Source organism: Lotus japonicus, chromosome 3, assembly GCF_012489685.1.
Source record: "Lotus japonicus ecotype B-129 chromosome 3, LjGifu_v1.2".
Taxonomy (NCBI): Eukaryota; Viridiplantae; Streptophyta; class Magnoliopsida; order Fabales; family Fabaceae; genus Lotus; species Lotus japonicus.
The window spans coordinates 93,934,822-93,956,280 of NC_080043.1; the positions used below are offsets into that span (position 1 = coordinate 93,934,822).

The 21,459-nt window shown below is 37.4% G+C and overlaps 2 protein-coding genes across 8 annotated transcripts; both read right to left on the reverse strand.

Annotated features, from left to right (window-relative positions):
• Window positions 1-3,931: 3,931 nt before the first annotated feature.
• LOC130747610 (thaumatin-like protein 1b) lies at window positions 3,932-11,178 on the reverse strand. Of its 7 annotated transcripts, XR_009022440.1 has the most exons (6): window positions 10,894-11,178; window positions 10,120-10,813; window positions 4,980-5,083; window positions 4,849-4,881; window positions 4,734-4,764; window positions 3,932-4,448 (listed from the first exon to the last, which is right to left on the reverse strand). XR_009022440.1 is itself a non-coding variant. In XM_057600588.1 (5 exons), exons 1-4 carry the CDS (start codon window positions 10,952-10,954, stop codon window positions 4,874-4,876), a joined length of 867 nt encoding a protein of 288 aa, XP_057456571.1. In that variant the 5' UTR covers window positions 10,955-11,178; the 3' UTR covers window positions 4,533-4,764; window positions 4,849-4,873. The 7 variants fall into 7 exon arrangements, 3 of the variants coding, with proteins under 3 accessions (XP_057456571.1, XP_057456570.1, XP_057456569.1); XR_009022439.1 differs by having other exon boundaries at window positions 4,849-5,083; XM_057600588.1 differs by lacking the exon at window positions 3,932-4,448 and having other exon boundaries at window positions 4,533-4,764.
• Window positions 11,179-11,974: 796 nt separating this feature from the next.
• Window positions 11,975-13,919, reverse strand: LOC130747611 (L10-interacting MYB domain-containing protein-like). Its single transcript, XM_057600589.1, has 4 exons — window positions 13,807-13,919; window positions 13,289-13,626; window positions 12,987-13,059; window positions 11,975-12,739 (listed from the first exon to the last, which is right to left on the reverse strand). The coding sequence occupies exons 2-4, from the start codon at window positions 13,619-13,621 to the stop codon at window positions 12,264-12,266; spliced, it is 882 nt and encodes a 293-aa protein (XP_057456572.1). The 5' UTR covers window positions 13,622-13,626; window positions 13,807-13,919; the 3' UTR covers window positions 11,975-12,263.
• Window positions 13,920-21,459: the final 7,540 nt, after the last annotated feature.

The window sequence follows — 21,459 nt, forward strand, 5'->3', positions numbered from 1 at the left end:
AGTCTTTTGGTCCAAGAACAACGAATGAAGGGTTATAGAGAAGAAGAACAGGCTCTGAGAGCAACAAGTTCAGGAAAATCTGAAAGGGGTAGAGGAAGAACTGGAAATCGAGGTCGTGGAAGAGGCAGAGGATCCTTCAACAAAGAATCCGTAGAATGCTATAAGTGTCACAAATTGGGGCATTTTCAATACGAGTGTCCAACATGGGAAGAGAGTGCCAACTATGCGGAATTACATGAAGATCATGAGGAATTGTTGCTTATGGCGAGAACAGAAACTGGGAAAACATCGCATACTACACTCAAGATTCAGGGAGTTGACAAGAAATCACTGCTAATGGCAAAGACAGCACAGGAAGGATGTTCATGCCCAACATCAGGAAAGGTTTGGTTCCTTGACTCTGGCTGTAGCAATCATATGTGTGGGTCGAGAGAATGGTTTCACAACTTAGATGAGAGCTTCACAACCACTGTAAAGCTGGGTGATGATTCCATAATGACTGTAAAAGGAAAGGGAGATGTAAAGCTTCAAATTGGTGGGTTAATTCAAGTGTTCACAGAGGTGTACTTCATCCCTGAACTGAAGAACAATCTTTTGAGCATAGGGCAATTGCTGGAAAGGGATTTGAGCATCACCTTTAAGAAGAAATGGTGCAGAATCTATCACAAGGATAAAGGTCTTATCATACAATCCAGAATGTCATCTAATAGGATGTTTGCTGTGATTGCAACTATGATAGCACCAACATGTTTCAGCACAACCATCAAGGATGAGTCAGAATTATGGCACAAAAGATATGGACATTTGGGGTACTCTGGATTGAAGATTTTGGCACAGAAAGCTATGGTTAAAGGACTACCCATGCTGGGAGAATTAGATAAGCCATGTGAAGAATGCTTGAAGGGAAAACAACACATAGATCCATTCCCTCAGAAGAGTACCTGGAGAGCTGAAAGGAAACTCCAACTGATTCATTCAGATATATGTGGACCCATCAAGCCAAAATCCAATAGTCAGAAAAGGTACTTCATCACTTTTATAGATGATTTCTGTAGAAAAACATGGGTGTACCTTCTTAGTGAGAAGTCTGGTGCTTTAGAAAGTTTCAAAAAGTTTAAGCTTCTGGCTGAGAAGGAAAGTGGGGAAAAATTGAGTTGTCTAAGGACTGACAGAGGTGGAGAATTCAACTCTAGAGAGTTTACTGAATTCTGTGAATTGAATGGTATCAAAAGGCAACTCACAGCTTCCTATACTCCACAACAAAATGGAGTGTCCGAGAGGAAGAATAGAACTATCATGAACATGGTGAGGTGCATGCTTACTGAGAAGAAAGTTCCCAGGGAATTCTGGCCAGAAGCTGTAAATTGGTCAGTTTATATTCAGAATAGAAGCCCCATTATAGCAGTAAAGAATATCACACCAGAGGAGTGTTGGAGTGGAAAGAAGCCTTCAGTGAACTTCTTTAGAATTTTTGGGTGTGTGGCATATGCTCATGTGCCTGATAGTCAGAGGAGGAAACTTGATAATAGAAGTATCAAGTGCATTTATCTGGGAAGTAGTGAGGAGTCTAAGGCCTACAGGCTTTATGATCCAGTTTCAAAGAAGATCATCATCAATAGAGATGTCGTCTTTGATGAATCTAGTGGATGGGATTGGAGTTCAGGAGCTGAACAAATGGAGTTTTTTGATGAAATGGTAGATACAAATGAAGTTTCTACTGTTCCTATCCTAGATGAGGTGGAGCATCAGGTTCATTCAGAAACAAATGACACCAGCCCTGAGTTAGAGGATAATGGTGAAGCCTCAGTGAGTGCATCTCCTGGAGTAGCTGAAGAGGAGAGGGAAAGAAGAGGAAGAAGAAATGTTCAACAACCTGTGTGGATGAAGGAGTTTGTTTCTGGAGAAGACTTGAGTGATGAAGGGGTCAGTAATTTTGTGTGTGCTGATGCAGAGTACAGTTTCGTGTCAATTCATTCTGATCCAATGACTTATGATGAAGCTGCCAAGAGTGATCATTGGAGGAAGGCTATGGATTTAGAGATTCAGGCCATTGAAAGGAACAATACTTGGCAGTTAGCTGAACTTCCTAAGGGAGACAAGAGCATTGGTGTCAAATGGGTTTACAAGACCAAACTGAATGAAAAAGGCGAAATTGAGAAGCATAAGGCCAGATTGGTAGCAAAGGGTTATGCACAACAACAAGGAATTGATTTCACTGAAGTGTTTGCTCCAGTTGCTAGGTGGGACACCATAAGAACTATCCTTGCTATAGCTGCTGTCAGAGGTTGGAATGTGTTTCAACTTGATGTTAAGAGTGCATTTCTGCATGGGAAGATTGATGAGACAGTATTTGTGGACCAACCTCAGGGGTACCAGGTTAGAGGTGCTGAACGCAAGGTTTATAAACTGCACAAGGCTCTATATGGCCTGAGACAAGCTCCTAGAGCCTGGTATAGTAGGATTGATTCCTATTTTCAGAAGCAAGGCTTTGTGAGGTCAGATTCAGATCATACACTCTATGTGAAGCAAGGAGAAAACGGTCTGGCAATCATTGTAAGTTTGTATGTTGATGATCTGATCTATATTGGAAATTGTGAGTTGTTGATCAGTGAATTTAAGGCATCTATGGAAAGAGAATTTGATATGAGTGACTTGGGCAAGATGAGTTACTTCCTAGGTGTTGAGATTCTGCAGAACTCAGAAGGGATCTTCATGTGTCAAAGTAAATATGCTAAGGAGGTTCTGGAGAGATTTGGCATGAAGAATAGTAATCCTGTCAGAAATCCTGTGGTTCCTGGAACCAAGTTGAATAAGAGAGGTTGTGGTTCTGAAGTTGATGCTACTCAGTACAAACAAATGATTGGAAGCTTGATGTACTTGACTGTAAGTAGACCTGATCTGATGTATTCTGTTAGTCTTGTGAGCAGATATATGGAAAAACCTACAGAGCTTCATGTGCAAATTGTTAAAAGGGTGATGAGGTATTTGAATGGAACTGTTGATATGGGAATACAGTATAGAAGAAGTGGTAGCATGAAATTGATCTCTTATACTGATAGTGACTATGCTGGTGATGTTGATGATAGAAAGAGTTCTTCAGGATATGTTTTCATGCTTGGTTCAGGATCTATTGCTTGGTCTTCAAAGAAACAAGCAGTTGTTAGTCTCTCAACAACTGAAGCTGAGTTTATTGCTGCAGTCTCGTGTGCTTGTCAATGTATCTGGCTTAGAAGAATTCTTTTCTCGCTTGGTCAGGTTCAGGGCAAATGCTCAACCATTTACTGTGACAATAGCTCAACTATTAAACTTTCAAAGAATCCTGTCATGCATGGTAGAAGCAAGCATATCAATGTACGCTATCATTTTCTAAGGGATTTGGTTCGTGATGGAAGAATTGAGTTGGTTCACTGCAGTACTGAATAGCAACTCTCAGATATCATGACAAAACCTCTGAAGATTGAGTCATTTGAGAAGTTGAGAACAAAGCTGGGGGTGTGTGAAATTAGAAGAGTAAACTGAATTGCTTATTGCAAGTTCAGTTTAAGGGAGGGTGTTAAAATGTGAATTGTGTTGACTAAAAGTCAATATTGTAATTAGACAAAGTGAGTTAGTTGACAGAAGTTTGTATAAATAGGGATTACTGTTGAGAAATAAACAAGGAAAACTTTTCACACGCAGAAAAACCTTTTCTTTCATACACTGTTTTTGAGTTTGTTTACAAAATCAAAGTTCAATATTTCATAGTGTATTTTGATTCTCCTTAATCAATTCTCCCTCACATCATTGTATATACATTCAATTCATTTAATTCCCAGTGCTTTGGTGTTTGATTTGAACTTGTTTATGAGATTTATATTTATATTTGTATTTTTAGTGATGAGTGAAGTTCACTTTAGATGTATGATTGCCTTCATATACCTGAGAAGTTGAATTGCTAATTGAAAATTACTATGTTCGGTGTGCTTGCAGCTTGTTTGAGAAGATGAAAATTTGGAAGAGGATAGAAAACTGAGATTTTAAAGTTTCAAAAACCACTCACCTAATAAAACAAAAAATTAAAACTCTGAGACCCTCTTGGATTATTTTGACCAAATTTCTACTAATCCTTGAACCCCAATATTGATAGCAGATCGAGGCCATGTTGCTTTCACTTGTTCTTCATGTGGACTTCAGTAGCTCGTTTGCTTTCTCCTAAGGATGTCAACTATGAAGGTGACTAGGGGTGCTTTCCTCATTTCGTATAGCAGGTGAAAGAGAACTAGTGCTCATAAATATAAAGATGATATATAGACATAAATTACACCATTTCATCTTTTGTTCCCTTCACATCAGCACACGAAAGATTCATAAGCATGTTGGTGGTCACTACAAGAGAGTCCAGGTTTTTGACTAAAACCTTGTATCTTAAGTTTTTCCATAGTCTTTTGAGTAAGCTCCAAGTTTGTAACCTGAACACCATTGGACTCATATCAACATGTAAAGAGTGCTAATTGTGAGGCCATACTATACAATTTGTAAAGAAACTCTTCCAATTATGAAGCCATAATCAATTTTGAATAGAAGCTTCTGTGAGTAGCTTCATATTTTAGAATTGATTTTGATGAAAGAAAAACTGATCCAAACATGCTATCAGTAAGTAAAATCAGACTTGAAGGATTGCTATAGATCAACTAGTCAAAGGTCTACGTATATCAAAGGAGGAGGGGATAAGAATATTAAGAGAAAAAATTTACAGTGCTTCCTATATGATATATCCTTCAAGTCCTGCAACATGAGTAGAATCAGCACAGCAGCCACTTGATAGTTTAATGTAAAGTAGTAAGAAGGGAGGCATCATGAAGAGCTTACAAGAAGGAGCTAGTTTTTTGTGTCACTATCTACCTGAAGTGTGAGCCATAAAGAGTGTTAAGGAGGATAGGATAAGAAAAATGCCATTGCCATAAAGGCAACATAAGCTATACTCTGCAATTGGACCAGACCTGTTGACGAAGAACCGCTTGAGTGTAGTCTTGATAAATACATCATAGTTTTGTTTACCAGAGGAAGCTCTGCGCCATCTTTATGTGCTCCCAACAGTTTTTGGCTGCTCAAGGCCACAAAAGATATTGTTAGGTATATAAAATCATTCATGTGTCCTATACCTAATAACTTAAGCGCTTTTAGGATAACTGGTTCATGACAGATACACGCACTCAAAAGTTTTTTTATTTTGATGCCATTGCAGCTACACACTATACCTAGAAGATGACAAAAGTCTTAAAGATGTCTTTGTTTTGGCAAGTCTTAAAGATGTCAATGTTGCAAAACTTTCAAGTCTAATTAAAAATCAGAAATCTCTATCGTGCATGCACACCTGTCCTATTATGTGATTCAGGAGCGGAATATTGGCCATAAAAAGCAAACAAGCCTAGGAAAAAATACAAACATCACTAGGAAAAGCAAGTTTGGAAACTTAGTGGAAAGCTACATACAAGCAATGACCACTTTTTAGCAGATAAACAAGTGTTAAGGCAACGTTTGTATATCCTATGCACCAGTAATACCAAATGAATATCTCTTATGAAAAGCATGATGCATCGGTCAATTGAACTTGGTGTCTTGGGGGCTCATGGACATGTAGTGTTCGACTGGGCAAGATATAGGACGATCGAGATATCAGGGATCTCTTCAGCCTGGTCACAGATGTTTAATAAGATGTAATTTGGGGTAGTAAAGGGGAGCAATCATTATTATTATTGATGTAATAAAAATATATCACTATAACTCTATGAGAGGGGGATGGATGAAGACAAGATGTTCATTTTTGTATTCTAAAACTTCAGTGCGAATTGCTAGTTATATACGGTTCACTGCATGAACAAAAGTGAATGAACATTTTCTTATAGATTGTGATGAAGTTTGTTCATGTTGCAATTAACTATTATCCAAACAAACTAAGTAAAAACATGGAAATATAATTCGAGCGTTTTCAAATTATTTCTTGTGAGAGATTAGTTTACACAATGTAATAATATTAGTTTACACAATGTAATAATATAGGCCCATATCTGGGAGGTCTATATTGAGTGGAATTGAAGCAAGTAAGCAACCAGCTATTGTGCCTAATTCAAGGGACTAAAAATGGGAGTTGTTTTTTTTTTTCTGCCTGGTCAAAGTACAAGCCATGTGGCACATTAGACTAATTTTAACATCACTCTCCTATAGTGCTACTACTCATTTAAAAAATAAACTCATATTATCATTAGCACAAGCTAATCAATTCTTTTTTAAGGGAATAGTTGCAATATATTAAATCATAGGAGGCTTGGAAGCCCGTACATCAGAATCTGCAGAATGAATCAAAGGCAAGAAAGATGGAACCTCATCCACCTAAGCTAATCAATTCAAATTCATTGCTAGAAGATACTACACATAAGGAGTCCAATCCTACGGTCCAAATCAATCAATGGTAACTAGGGATGAGAATAATTCAGACCCTTCATAAGCGCTTATAACCTAGCCTACATCAAGTCTAGGGCAAACCAGGCCAACACAATAAATAGATGAGCTTAGGCTTTTTTAAAAACCTACTATGCTCAGACCATTCAAAATACTTATAAGTCTAACAAGCTAGTAAAATAAATGTGACTTATAAATATATTTTATCATTACTATTAATGTTACGATAGATATTTATTATAATATCTTGATATTATATACTTATTCACATTTTTATATTTTTAAGCAAGTTGACTTATATAATAATTCAAATATATTTAAAAATGAATTTATAATCTATTTAAATACCTTAATATGAAGTATGATTTTAAATAGACTATTTGACCCTAACAAAGCCAACATAATATAGCTTCCTTTCATCCTTACTTAGTAGCTTGTAACATTGTTTGTTTGTTTACAGAAATATTGCTTATAGTACATTTTAATTTTAACATGTTAGCCTCTAAGTTTGATAACTTTATTTACAAATAGAGTAAAATACACTTACCCCCTTCAAGTTTGCCATAAAAACACTTAACCCCATTCATTTTTAAAATATACACTCCACCCCACTTGTTAACCACACTTTAACCCTGATTAAATTTGCCCCATTTTCAAAAAAAAAAAGGCTTAATTGCAACTTTGGTCCCCGACGTTTACCAATGCCACGATTTTGGTCCCCCACCTAATTTAATTACATGGATGGTCCCCGATGTTGTAGGTCGTGTGCAACGTTAGTCCTACCGTTTATTTCTTAATGGAGGAAGCTTACGTGGACGTCTAGTTGGAGAAAAAAAGGAGGTATGAGGAGAGAGGGAAGCACGTGAGTATCACGTGAACCTTATATGAACCCATTATACCCAAATATGAAACCATAGGGATCTAAATCGTGTTACCTTCTTCGTTCTAGGGAGGTCAGATGTTTGGGTATAATGAGTTCAGATAAGGGTCACGTGATACTCACGTGCTTCCCTCTCTCCTCATACCTCCTTTCTCTCTCCAATTGGACGTCCACGTAAGCCTCCTCCATTAAGAAATAAACGGTAGGACTAACGTTGCACACGGCCTACAACGTCGGGGACCATCCATGTAATTAAATTAGGTGGGGGACCAAAATCGTGGTATTGGTAAACGTCGGGGACCAAAATCGTGGTATTGGTAAACGTCGGGGACCAAAGTTGCAATTAAGCCAAAAAAAAAAAAAGAGTTTGCCCCCAAAGTGAACCTCCTCTTCCCCACGCTCCTCTTTCTCCCCTATTTTTCCCCATTCGACGAAACAGTTCCAACTCCTAGAATTAGATGTGCAGCGACTGCGTTTTCATTTTCTACTTGGATAGATCTGTTATATTAGCATGTTTGATTACATTTTATATTCATCTTATCCCTGACCAAGAGGACCAAAATTTTGCAATGGACAAATAAACATTAAAAAAAGAAGTAGAAAATCAGAAAACTATGAAACTCATAAGGAAGAACAAAGTTGATTTCCGTGAGGATATGTTGATCCCACAAGAATTAGTGGACAGAGAAAAGACACCCAGGAATTCAAGAATTCAACCAAAAATAATTCTCCAGCAAACAAATTATGCGTATACCTCTTGATGAGTATGCAGGAGGTATATTTTTGGTTTACACAAGAAGAAAGACGGAGAAAAACAGGGAAATAAAAGATTGAAAGTGAAGCAAAAGTTGGGGAAGAAAAGGAAAAGCTCTGAGAAATTGAAAAAACATTGGGACATATTTTTATCCAAAATTTACACTTGGTTTTTTATTTTTTATATTAATTATGTGTGAATTTTTGATTGGTTGTGTTCAAAGGTGAGGTTTGGATTTGTGCTCACCCAAGAATAATTCATTGGAGAAATTTTAATCAGGGTTAAAGTCTGGTTAACAAGTGGGGTGGAGTGTATATTTTAGAAAAGAATTGGGTTAAGTGTTTTTATGGTAAACCTGAAGGGGGGTAAGTGTATTTTACTGAATAATGTTATCTTCACACCTCATTTGAGGTGTGGAGAGGTGGAGTAAGAGAGAGATAGGAAGAAAGGAGAGAGAAAGTAAAGATGTGATAGGTGATTTGATTGATAGAGAAAAGAGAAATAGATTGAAATGAATGTGGAAAAGAAGTGAAGAGGTGTGTATATATCATAACTCTATTTTACTCTTACAAATAAATTTGTTAGCGCGTGAAACTCTTATTATGACACAATCTTTTATATAGACTATAAAGTCATACCAAACTTTAACAAACAAAAAAAGCCTACGATAGACTTAGACCTTAAAACCTTTAAATAGGTGAGTTTATTTGCACAAAAGTCTACCTAAGCCCAATCTATTTTCTCGAAACTCTAGTAGGCCTGTCCAGAAGTTTTTGAACCGACTGAACCCGACCGGCCCGCTACAAAAAAAGGCCTCCTCGGTTCGGGCGGGTCGGGTGGCGGGTTGAGGATGGAAAAAAACCGGCTCCGGTTGGTTTGGTTCGGTCGGTTACGGTTTGGAGCCCAGTCCGACCGAACCCAATATAAAAAAAAAATTTCAGCCGGCCCAAGCCCAAACCCAAACCCTATTAACCTGGCTCGGCTCCTCTCTCTTTCACTCCTCACTTCTTCTTCTTCTTCCCTAATCCCTAGTTCTCGCCGCCGCCACCACCCTTCTCATCTTCTTCTTCTCTCCAAACCCTAGCTTCTCGCTGCCACCACCCTTCTCCAGTAGTCCAGTTCCCCTCATCCTTTGCTCCGCTCTCAAACTTCTCCTCAATCCTCATGACCTCATCCTCTGTAGTCTGCACCGCCACCACCCTTTTTCCTTCTCCTCATCCTCTACGTCGCCATCCACTGCGCCGCCACCACGCTTCTCCTCATCCTCCCGCCACCACCCTTCTCCTCCTCCTTTTCGCCGCGACTTCGACATCTCCATCACCCATCTCAGAATCTCCTCAGTCCTCACACATCTCAAAAGTCAAACCCTAGCCACTCCACTCCACCACCATAGTGCATGGCTTTTTCCTTCACACATCTCAAACCTCCATGCTTCTCTGATTCGAAAGAGTTTGCTCATCTTCATTGCCATCGATTCTGATGTGAAATCGCAAGGATGAAGTGAACATTCTCTTTCGCATGAGAAAAGCAATGGAAAAAACTTGTTCTTGACTTCATGGTAAGTTGGTAATGGTATCTCCAGATCTGATCTGACATAGTATGTTGTTCTTGGTTAATTTGTTTGATGAAATTGAATGGAATTACTCAAATTAGGGTTCCATGCTCTTCATCTTTCTGTTCTGATGTTCTCTGCAAACCCGGTGGAACCCGCCCGACCCGCCCGTTACCTGACCAACCCGAAACCGACACAACCCACGGTCGGTTATGGGCCCAGTTTTGTCTCATGCGGGTTCGGTCGGTGGAGCTTTTTGGGCCCGAATCCGACCGAACCCGACCGGTGGACAGGCCTAAACTCTAGTACACAACATAGTTTTTATCTACTAAACATTAATAACTTAACCCCCCATTCTACAAAGAAAGGCCCATCTAGCTGAATTAACTTTCCATAACAATCACACATGACAATGAAATGTCACAATTGCCCTTAATATTTATAAGCAAGTCAAACCCAACAAAATCATACAGGATGATGATAGAGTAATTGTACCTTGTATAGGGTAAGGGGCAGAAAATGATCAAATAGTTAGCTGAGGCACATGTGTATGTGCTGGTCTTGTCATCATACGCGTAGCTATATGCGCGTGGGCAAGCATGTTTAAAAAACAGCGAGTAAACCGAAGGAGCACACGTGTCAGGCGTAGAGTACGCCTCACTACAGCAATACCGCGGGTCCCCAAAAGCCTCACACGCGCTCATACACGCGACGCTGCCACCAGTCCCATTCACACGCGCCACCTTGAGATCCCTCGGGCAGCCACCGTTAAGGTCCACAAGACACCCGGTGGGGCTGCAACCACCCCTGGTGCCTCGCCTCGCCACGATCAGCATCGGGAGGTTGTAACCGTCCACCAAGCTCACGTCGTAGAAGTCCAACCCGTCGGCGCCGTTCAGGGTGAACTCCGCCAGAGTCGCCGGAGGTTTTGCCCCGCCGATGCACTCCACTTTGTCGGAGCCGCAGTCTGCGGTGACGCAGGAGAATTTCCCGTCCCGGTCGTGGCCGCAGAGGGTCCGCGCCCATATCCGTCCCGACCAAGCTTTCGGGAAGTGAAGGGTCCTCGACTTGCCGCTCTCGAGGGCGAAACCGGTGGTGGGTAGCGGCGGCGAGTTCGCGCCGGAGAGTAGTCCCGGCCATATCGTGTGGCGGCACTTGTTGACGATCTCGAACGATGCTGATTGTACCTCTGCAAGTTGAAGGACCAAATTTGTAAAGAGCCCACATGAAAGTTTTGACAGAGAAGTTTGAGTGGTTTGTGAAGCTTACCTGAGAGGAAAGATAATGTGAAGAGGCTGAGAAGAATGAGAAAGAGAAGAAGACGACCCATGTGGAGGAGGAAGAGTGGATTAAGGAAGGAACAAAAACTTTGAAGAAAGAAAGATTGATTCAGAAAACTCCAATTCACTTCACTTTCTTGTGAGTGGTGTTTGGTTCTTCTTTTTTGCTTTCTTTTGCTTGCTTGTTAGTTTCTGTGTTTGGCAGCTGACTCATTTCTTCACTCAGTTCACTGTTTCAATTACTTGCTCCAATAATTTCCCTTACCTCCACAAAATATAGTTTTTTTTAATATATATTAATTTTCTGACCTTTGGCTTATAACATGTAGTCATGTACTGCTTAGAGAAAAGAACCTAGTTGAACTTGAAGCATGATCCCACTTTGTAGGGTTGATACTGTATTTTCTACCTAAACAAGATTAGATTAGAAGCTAACAACACCCTTTACATTGGATTAGGCAAAAGTGTATCTTGATAAATAATTTAGGAATTTGCTAGAAAACACTAGAAGTATTTAGCCATTAGATCAATGATTTGATTTGTCTTGAAAAGGTCTGAGTTCATTAACTGTGTCAAAAAAAAAGTACATGACAGCACAATCCCATTAATATGGGACCCCATATTGTTGAGCTGTTCCTGGTCCCAAGGCATTTTAACTTGCTAGGTGTGGTTGAAGTACAAAATGATACAGAATTTGCTTTGCAGAAAAGTGGAATATGAGGCCACCTATACCATAAACGGGATCAATAATTATTTATTCACACATCAACATGAGGTGAAATGAGGTGGAGGAAAACAGAGATAGGAAAAAAAGAAAAAGTAAGAGTGAGAAAGTATAAGATGTGATAGATTTTTTTTTTTGATAGACAAATGTTAGTTGTTAGAAATGTTAGTAAATTAGTCCCTCCTCCGGGTTCGAACCCGGGACCCTTCACCCTCACCCCACCCAACCCTTATGTCCCTAGGTGGAAATGAAGTGTATAAAAAAAGAGGTGTGTATATATCATTACCCTAAAAGGCATAGCATTATGATACAAACAGAAGAACTACAGAACTATAGAATACAAATGTGTAGGCAAATATAATCTCAACAACATATGGTTTGAAGAAGCATGGTGGACTCTGTGTGTTTAAATCACCAAAGAGGTCTACATAGGATGGATAGGCAAACATGTCATAGTGTTTGGACCTCTTCTAATAGAATCAATTCTATAATTCTGAAGTTAATATGAGCTTCTCCCCAGAATTGATTCTGACTTTAGAATCAATTGTAGAAAAACTTACAAACATGCACTTCGTAGGTTTCTCTGATATCCGGTTGCATAAATATGAGAAGTTAAAACAGCGTACATATGTTACTCAGTGCCATAGAGATCTTAACCAGGTCAAGCGTCTAGGCCCTTTAATTGTCATGAAAGCAATAGCATTTTTGTCATCCTTGAGTGCATTAACAGCCTTAGCAAACTCATTGTCATCATCCAACTCCTCCAATTTCTGCAACTCATCCAAGCAGTTCTTATACATTGAGGTTGATTTAGATGCATTTCTTTGCTTGGCATTGGACTTGGCTGCGGTGAAAACCTCATACAATGCATTCTCTATTGTTTCTCCAATTTTGAGATGTGCTCTTTTCTTATGAATTGACTCTGCTGGATTCATATATTTGTGCTTCTTATTGATGCGGATTATTGAATCAGAGTCAAGGGTACCATCCATTACTTGTGTTGGAATGTTACATGGCTTCGAAGATCTAACTGTTTCGGTGTAACTATTTACTTCCTCTGCTATCACCATTGCTCCATTGGGGAATTGGCTTTTTGGAATACCTCTTTCACCTGTACTAACAAGCCATAAATTGGTATGCAACACCCGAAACAAATAACAATAACAAAAACCTTATCCTACTAAATGAGGTCAGTTATGTGGATAACTTGATCCATATTGAGATAAGGCCAGTTTTATGTTGTCTGCTGCAAACCTAGCACAGTCTTCCTCTTTCAACCATGCTTAAGACTGGCTATGATACAACATGGATGGAGTTATGCAACTTTAGAAACACTATGAAGTTCTGTTAAGGCTTACCTTCAAAAATGATGGACATTTGATTATATAGGGGGAAGCTCTTGCGTCTGAAAGGTCTTGCTTCACATCTTACCTGAATGCAGTTAGACAAATTTTTCCAATGAGCAAAACATAAGCCCCTTTGTAATTTTGTAGATAAGAGATAAAGTAGTTATAAAGTTCGATACATGAGACATATGCTTATAGCAGATCAACTTCTCTTTCACTAGAATCAATTCTAAAAACCAAAAGTTATTTCTCACTAGAATTGATTTTGGAAGTAAAACAATTTCCTAATAGGCACTTAGTAGACAGTTACTTACCATGATGTAATTCTCCCATACTTTATCATCAGCCACAACCATGCGCCGGGTTTCATCCCAGGCAAATTCCTTGTGACTAAGCAGTGTTTTGACAACACCATAATCTTTCTTCATAACGTTATAGCGGTTCTTTATCTGATTCTCTTCCAAGTTCAAGCCAAACTTTTTGTTGAAATCCCATGTGACAGACTTGATCACTTCATTTTTGAACTCATTGTAAGCTGTTCTTCCACTCTTGTGTTGCTCGATGAGAAGTTCAACCATGTATGCATCCCGAGTGGGTGTCCATTCTGCCTTTGGTCGGCTTAGACCCCCATCTTGCCCAGCTGACATTTTTGCTAGAAGAGGGTAAAAAATCACTTCTGGTTAGAAGCTACAAGTCTTAGCTTATGAATAAATGTGTCATGAATTCTAGGCAATTCGTAAAACCAAACGTGTGTTAATCTCCAATTGGTGGAAACATACTACATTAAAAAAAAAACTGAAAAATCAAGTGGCTCCTAATCTGCCTGACTTACCTTATACTGTCGGAAAGCTCATCACAATGAAGAGCATGAAACAACTTGTACAAAAAAAGGAACAATGAGTGCAATGCTTTGAAGCTTAAGCTTCTTATATATGAACATCTCTCTGCTTATGGTTTGACCCTTTTCATAGTGAATTTTCTCTTTATTGACCCATCCCTCATTTGGGCCACGAGTTGCATCTTACAATATTGGGCCTGACTCATATTTAAAAATTCTTTGTACTGCGAATAGTAAAAAAACAAGACAGGAGCACTAAAAAAAAAGTTCGATGTTTTTTGGTGTTGTAAATTGCTACTGTTAATCCGACTGGTGCGATGAAAATCAATGTAATCTCAAGAGTGAAGTTTACCAGAATTAAACTTTCAATTCGAGGGTGAAAGTAAATGGAAATGAATAAATATGTTGGTATCAACTTGTTTTACTTTTTATTTTAGTATCTTTATCAGTATTTATAAAAATTATTAACTTAATTGCACTTTTAATCTATCTACTATAACATATGTGTGATTTTGGCCTCCCAATATTTTTCTTTTAGTACATTTAGTCCTTCAATTATTATGATGGTTAGAATTAAGTAATTCCAATATTTCTATTCCACTTACATTGATCAAATTCTCAATTTTTAAGCAAATTTTTTTCAAAAATTCAAATGCTTAAATCATCATTTTAGATATTCAACTCATGCAGAGTGATTTGTTGATTGGAGAATGTTTCTCACCTCCTCAATTAAAAACCAATAGACAACGTGAAGCAAAATTATTTGTAGTTATGGACTCAACTTGAGCAATGAGTCATGGCTAAGTTTGTAACTTCGACCTGAGACCTCTTCTCAAACTAAAATAACATCACGATAGTTATCTACATGCTGTGCTTGGTTGGTGGTTATAGGCCACTTCCATTGTGAACTCCAAACTGTTATGACAGCGCTAGCCTTCCTGATCTTTGCTTTTCATGTCTGTCATTCAATTTGATTTTTAATATAGTACAAATAGGAACACTATTTTATACAACCATAGAAATCACAACTTTAATTATGAAATAATATCGATTGATTTGGCCTGAGGCTATGCTTTCAACTTTAATCTGTCAAATGCAAGGACAAAGCAGCTGGCAAATGTAGCATAATCCTTAATCAATCTTCACAGTGCAAAAGAAGGCACTGAAGTGAAGCAAAAGTTGTGTTTCATGATATGATTGTTTTGGTCCCAGCATGCAGGCAATAAAACTGGTGCTACCATGATGGTGTTTGGGGCAAAATATTTACCTCATGCCAATTATATTGCATATGCAAACATAGACATGCCTCTTTTCCAATAAGGTTAATGACCACCATTGTAGCAGCAACTCTGGTAGCATTAATCTGATTTTCTTGATTATAACCGTGGTTGCTCCATAATCAGAAAGGGGAAAGCGCGTTATGCTGTGATGATATCAGTCGATCTCCATGCATAGGAACACATTTCATGGTGCTTGCTTGAGCTGCATGCTTGAAATTGAGAGTGTGGATTTGGTAGATGATTATGTTATGATCATGTTCTACGTACACTAATATAAGCAAACTAATTGTGGTTGGACAGGACTCGCCAAATAAGCCTTTGGCGGGTCCTTATGGTTAAGGGGTCATATGATGGCGAGTGAACTTATATGTGTGCGAGCATGGAAAATGGACCAGATAGATAGTGGGCTAGTAGTCAAGCCCATAAAGCATAGATGAGACATATATGTAATAGGTTAGGGTTAATGTAATAGCCCCACTATAAAAGGCAAAAGACTTCATTGAATATACAGGTTCTTATTTCTACTTACAAGTACTGTGTTTACGGCTCGGAACTCTAAATCATAAACCCTCCGATTCGGGGGCTCTTGGCCGTGTAAAAACAGTGGTTAACATCTTTCCACACCTTTTGACCAAATTGAGTTATAACTTTGGAGAATCATTGCTTTTTTTTCTCAAAATCTCTAGCAGTTGTTTCACCATCAAATGGCATGGCATGCTACACCAACTTTAGGAGGCATACTAGATAGTGTTAGTTGTTTGTTGAGTCCCACAAATATAAGCATATATGTCGTTAAAACTTGAAATAAATGCAATTAATATTACTTGAAAAAAAATTGTGACCATAACATGCCCTGTCTTAATTCTTTTAATCTGATAAACTGCTTGAAAAAACTATATTTCTTCATTACTTCTTTTGATTTGGTATTTTTATCAAGGAACAATGTTATCAACATTTATTTTAACACTCTTTTTCCAACACTATTTTCTATTGGTTGATTTTCATGTAAGGTTCACTACATTACATGGGAAAAACTCCTAATTTAGTGGTATCTAAATGAATTTTAACCAATAAACCGGAAAATGTTGAAAAAATAGTTCAAAATGAGTGTTGGTAACAGATTTTGCTAATCAATTTTTCGTTTTTACTAGAGTCTCTTGACTGATACATCCAAAGGACCAAAATCAACTTCAAACTAAAATGTCACTAGTGTTAAACGTGATGATCTGCCTTCTATTGTGTTGGTTCGTGACATGTAAAATAAAATATTAATTAAAAATCACATATGACATGCACATCAGCTCTTACTGGCCACAAGGCAATGACGTCATTGGTGACGACTAATCTCAGCATTTCCTTATGCGTTTCAGCAAAAGTTTAAAAATAATTTCACTTTGAACGAAAATATCAGGATCCTCTCAATTGTAAAAAAAAATTAATCATGTCAAGTTTAATTTTATCATCTCACCATTGATTTTACTCTCATTTTTTAAAATTATTACACACATAATAATCAATGGTAAGATTTGGTTACAATCAATGGTAAGATGGTGTAACTTGACTGGAGAATTTTTTTAGGCCAATGTTAATCGTTAATAATATTAGTGAATTAATTAGTTCATTTGCACCCTTCATCCCTAACCCTTATGTCTCTAATTTTTACCTTGATCGAAGAACCTAAATCCGTTCAGCCGAGTATGATAAATATCACCCTGAGAAACTCCCCTTTCTAAGCCATAACAAGCCAGTTCCTCCACCCTTGTTGGTAATGGACCACTTCTATTGTGAACTCAAAACTGTCATGAAAGCGTGAGCTAGCCTTCTAATATCTAAGATTTTGTTTTCGTGTCTGTCATACAATTTGTCTTTAAATATAAAATACAAATATGAACACTATTTTTATTCAAGCACATAAAAACACAAATTTAATGACGAAATAATGTCAAGGGATTTGGCCTGAGGCTATATTTCTTACTAAATTGCAAAATCTATCAAATGCAAAGAGACAAAGTAGCTATTAAATGAAGATAATCCTTATTCCATCTTCAAAGTGCAAAAGAAGGCACAAAAGTGAAGCAATAGTTATGTTTCTAGATAGGATTCTTTTGGTCCCAGCAGGCAATAAAGATGGAGCTACCATGATGGTGTTTGTGGCCAAAATACCTCATACCAATTATATTGCATTTGGAAACAAACATAGACATGCATCTTTGCAAATAAGGTTGACCACCATTGTATCAACAAATGGTCAAACACTAATGGTGCAATACTTAAGGACCCACCTAATGAAACCCAATCACAAGTCAATGGAGGTTTTCTATCCCATGCTTACCAAAAGCCAAAAGTGCTAACGTCAATCTTTGATGATCCACAGAGGGAGAGGGACACCCACCAAAATAGCATAGCAGGAAAGAAGATATGGATGCCATAAAGGATCAAGTATTGACCCACATAAGGGAGTTTTAATCATATCATTGCTGTGAGCATAGTCATCTTTAGAAGAAAATGTAAAGGAAACAGTGCGCTTTTCTCATGCTTAAGCATGAGATAAATACAGAGATTCATGTTTTTAGTATTTTGGCCTTTTAAAAAAAATTGCAATATTTTGTTCTATGCTTCTGGTGCAATAAATGGTATCAAAGTCAATTTAGCCCAACATCAACATATGATATAAAAAAAACTAATTGGAATTTTTTTTTGCCTCAGAATAAAAAAACTATAAACTAAAGTTAAAAAGTCCCGACCCCTTAAGATCAAAATCAAGGAGCAGAAATCCACCAAGAGCCTCTGATGTTCCTTTTGCGTACGAGCTTAGGTATAACAAGTCCGATGGAATAAAGAAGTCTTACATGAGTAGGATGAAGAATAAAACAATAGATTATAAGTGAAAATGTTGAACATCCAATTATCTTATGGTTTTTGGACTTGTCCATACCCTCGACTAAAGTCCAAACACTCTCCTAGACCTTAAGCACTATTTTGGTTTTGCATGCTTCCCGTCTAACATGAACATTCAGCCTTAGGACTAGGCTTTGTCAAACAATTCTAACTCTGCCCCTTTTTAGTGCTAAGATGAACATGTCTTTCTTTTAACCTCGATGCTTCCCTTATAGTGTCTTAATTATCCTTTTTAATGCATATCAAATCTTCATCTTTTGTTTCAGGCGGCATTAAAATTTCTTGAGTTTATGCGTGATATGTGAAACAAACGCTCCTTAATGATAAAGGGAAACATGTTACTAGTTGTGACGATATTCAAATCCTCGAATCCTTGGTCAGCCATCATTAGGCATTAATGCCACAATTTCGGTCAATCTCCACGTAGGAATTTCATAGCACTTAGTTTGAGTTGCATGCTTTAAAATGAGAGTGGATTCAGTAAATGATTATGTTATGATCATGTTCTACACTAATATAAGCAATCTAATTGTGGTTAATATCAACATACTTCTTCCACCACCCTTTAACCAAATTGAGCTAGGACTTTGGAGAATCATTGTTCTTTTTATATATTTGACTTCCAAAAATCTTTAGCAGCTTCACTTTCACCATCAAATGGTATGGGCATGCTTGCTACACCAACTTTAGGAGGCATACTAGATATTGTTAGTTGGTGATTCTGGACAAACACAAGCATGCCGTTAAAACTTGAAATCCTGTTTCTGTTTCAAGATTATCATTCAAATTGAACACTCCAACTTTTCGTCCATGGTCCCCTCTACATTAATTAAGGAATGCAACTAATACAACTATTAGAAAAAAAAAAATCAACTTTGTGACTATAACATGCCCTGTCTTAATTCTTTTAGCCTGATAAATTGCTTAAATGCATGCATGTTTGGAACTGATAATCAACTTCAAACTAAAATGTCACAACTCACAAGATCTACCTAGACACAAGTGTGAAAACCCTATTTCGTCTTACATATATATATATGACACATACTGATGCATAAAGCTCAAGTTGCTGCTGTAGCGTGAACATTACGCAAAATTCTCATTACAAAATATAACACTATTCTTGGAAATCGACTAGAAAAGCCTCATCATTGAATCAAAAAATGGAATTTCCCCTAAACATCATTTTGCTTTGAAATTGCTTCAAAACGTGCAGAACAGACTGAATGTGCTAATTATGCAGACACCCACGTTAACCAACAATTCACCTGACATTGGTGGTCAGTACAAATCTGAGTTTATCCAACGTTGGAAACATAAGGGCATTACCCTGAATCACTCTGTTAATGTTTAGTTTCACGTTTGAGAGCCTTGGAATCAATTCTCATCAAACACAATCACTTTTAGATGGTTACATAGATGTTTGACAATCAACATATTGAGAACAGATTATAGTCTCAAAATCAATTATGCCACAGCTTCTGCGGCGGACATAATCAACTATAAAATTTCATAACTAAATTTCATAACATTTCCTTGTAGAAATCACTTTTCGCATAAACATATCCAAACATAATTAACTTCAATTTCAACTCACTTTTCTCATAATCAATTTTACTAAAATCAATTTTATCCAAAATTATCACAATGCTGATCCAAAACATGCGTTATATGAGTAAGGGTGCTGATTGAGCAAAGAATACATTTGAACAAACTCTAAGGTAGGCAATAAAATGGAGGTGGTCAAGGAGACACAAGTCACAGAGAATGTTTCTGGTCCCAGTAACTCCAAAGTGTGACTAAACAAGAAGTGGTAAGTGGGCTTCCAACATTCTTCATGACTATGTTTTGCTGCCCCAAACAATGCTTTTTGGACCCTCAACTCATGGTTCCCTTTTTTATTTTAATTCCTCACCATAGCATGATCAAGAGCACAGGTAAATGATTTTCTATCCCAACGCATAAAAAAGACAAACTCATTATGATGGTTCATCATCATGAGGTGAAGGAGAATAATCAGTTTAACTCTTTACCCAACTCATTTAAATTTCAAAGAAGACAAACATCAAAGGATGGTAACTTTACCTGCAGTATTTGGACCACTGTCAGAAAATAATTTCATGACAATGAAAATGAGGGGTGAAGCTTGAAAGAATTGAACCATTTTACCTACTGATGAAATACAATGTGTTTCTAACTTTATATGTAACTTTTTAATGGTTCAAAATTGCTGAATAAAAATATGACAAAGCTGAGGAATGTTTTGGCACTATATATTTGTTGCATTAGAGAAAATGAAATAAAGGTACCTTAACAAGAAAACAAATAAGAAAATCTTTGTTATAGCAGTTATCTATTGGTGGAGAAAAAAATAAGGAGGGGAATATGCAGGACTATGATAATTGATACTACATACATATTGTCTATTTGAGACAAATTAATTTCAAGGTGACCAACTCATAAAAAGTAATTTGTTCACTTTGTTCCTCGAGTTGAGTCTAGCATCTATTTACTAGGGGAGAACCTAATATGCATCATTTTTAGGTGGTGTAATTTTACACCACCTACTTTGATTGGGTATAGCAGGTCAACACATTATTTTTTTTAAGAAAAAAAATCATTAAAAATTTGTCATATATTAAATATCTTTATAAAAAAATGTGTTGACCTGTTATAACAGGTTAAAAAAAGTGGTCTAAAATTAGACCACTTTAAAAGTGGTCCACATTAGGGGTCACCATTTACTAGTACCGACGAATATACAAACATAACAATACAAAACATAGAAAATATTATGTTATAAAGCTCTTTATTATATGTGAAGTATACGGATGACCCGAACTCACTTTGTGAATTTAATGTAGGCGATTTTATCTTGTATATTTGCAAAAGGCAGTTTCCACACTCGAACTGGTGAACGAAAAAGGTACGTGTGGATATATGTTGGCGCAAGTGCTAACTAACATGTTAGCACTCACTTCAAGATAAAAAGTGAACAAAACTCTTCTTATGAATTGAGATGAATGTGTTAGACTTAGCGTTATAGTAAGCTCGCGCTCTTCAATATATACAAACATTTACATAGCTATAGAATATGATTTTTTGTTTGAAGCAGACATTAGAGTATATTAGGGTACCAAGGAAAATCATGATAAATATTAACAATTTAGAGATGCAGGTGAGCAAGGGCACATGATCTAACAATTCTACCAATGTTTTGCTATGTATTTGTCCTAGCATAGCTAGCTCAATCCCCTATGTCCATTATATTATTATGTACATACATGCCAAAGCAAGTAAACAAATTACATGTGGTATAAGGAGTTTTGATATTTGACTGGAGTTTGAGCATGGAATTTGGTAGAAGGGAGATCCTCGCGAGAGTTGGCCATGTGATAAAAGTAGCTTTCTTCGACTTGCAAAGCGACCACGCCCGTTTGGCTGCAATTATGTGGTCTACTATGTTATT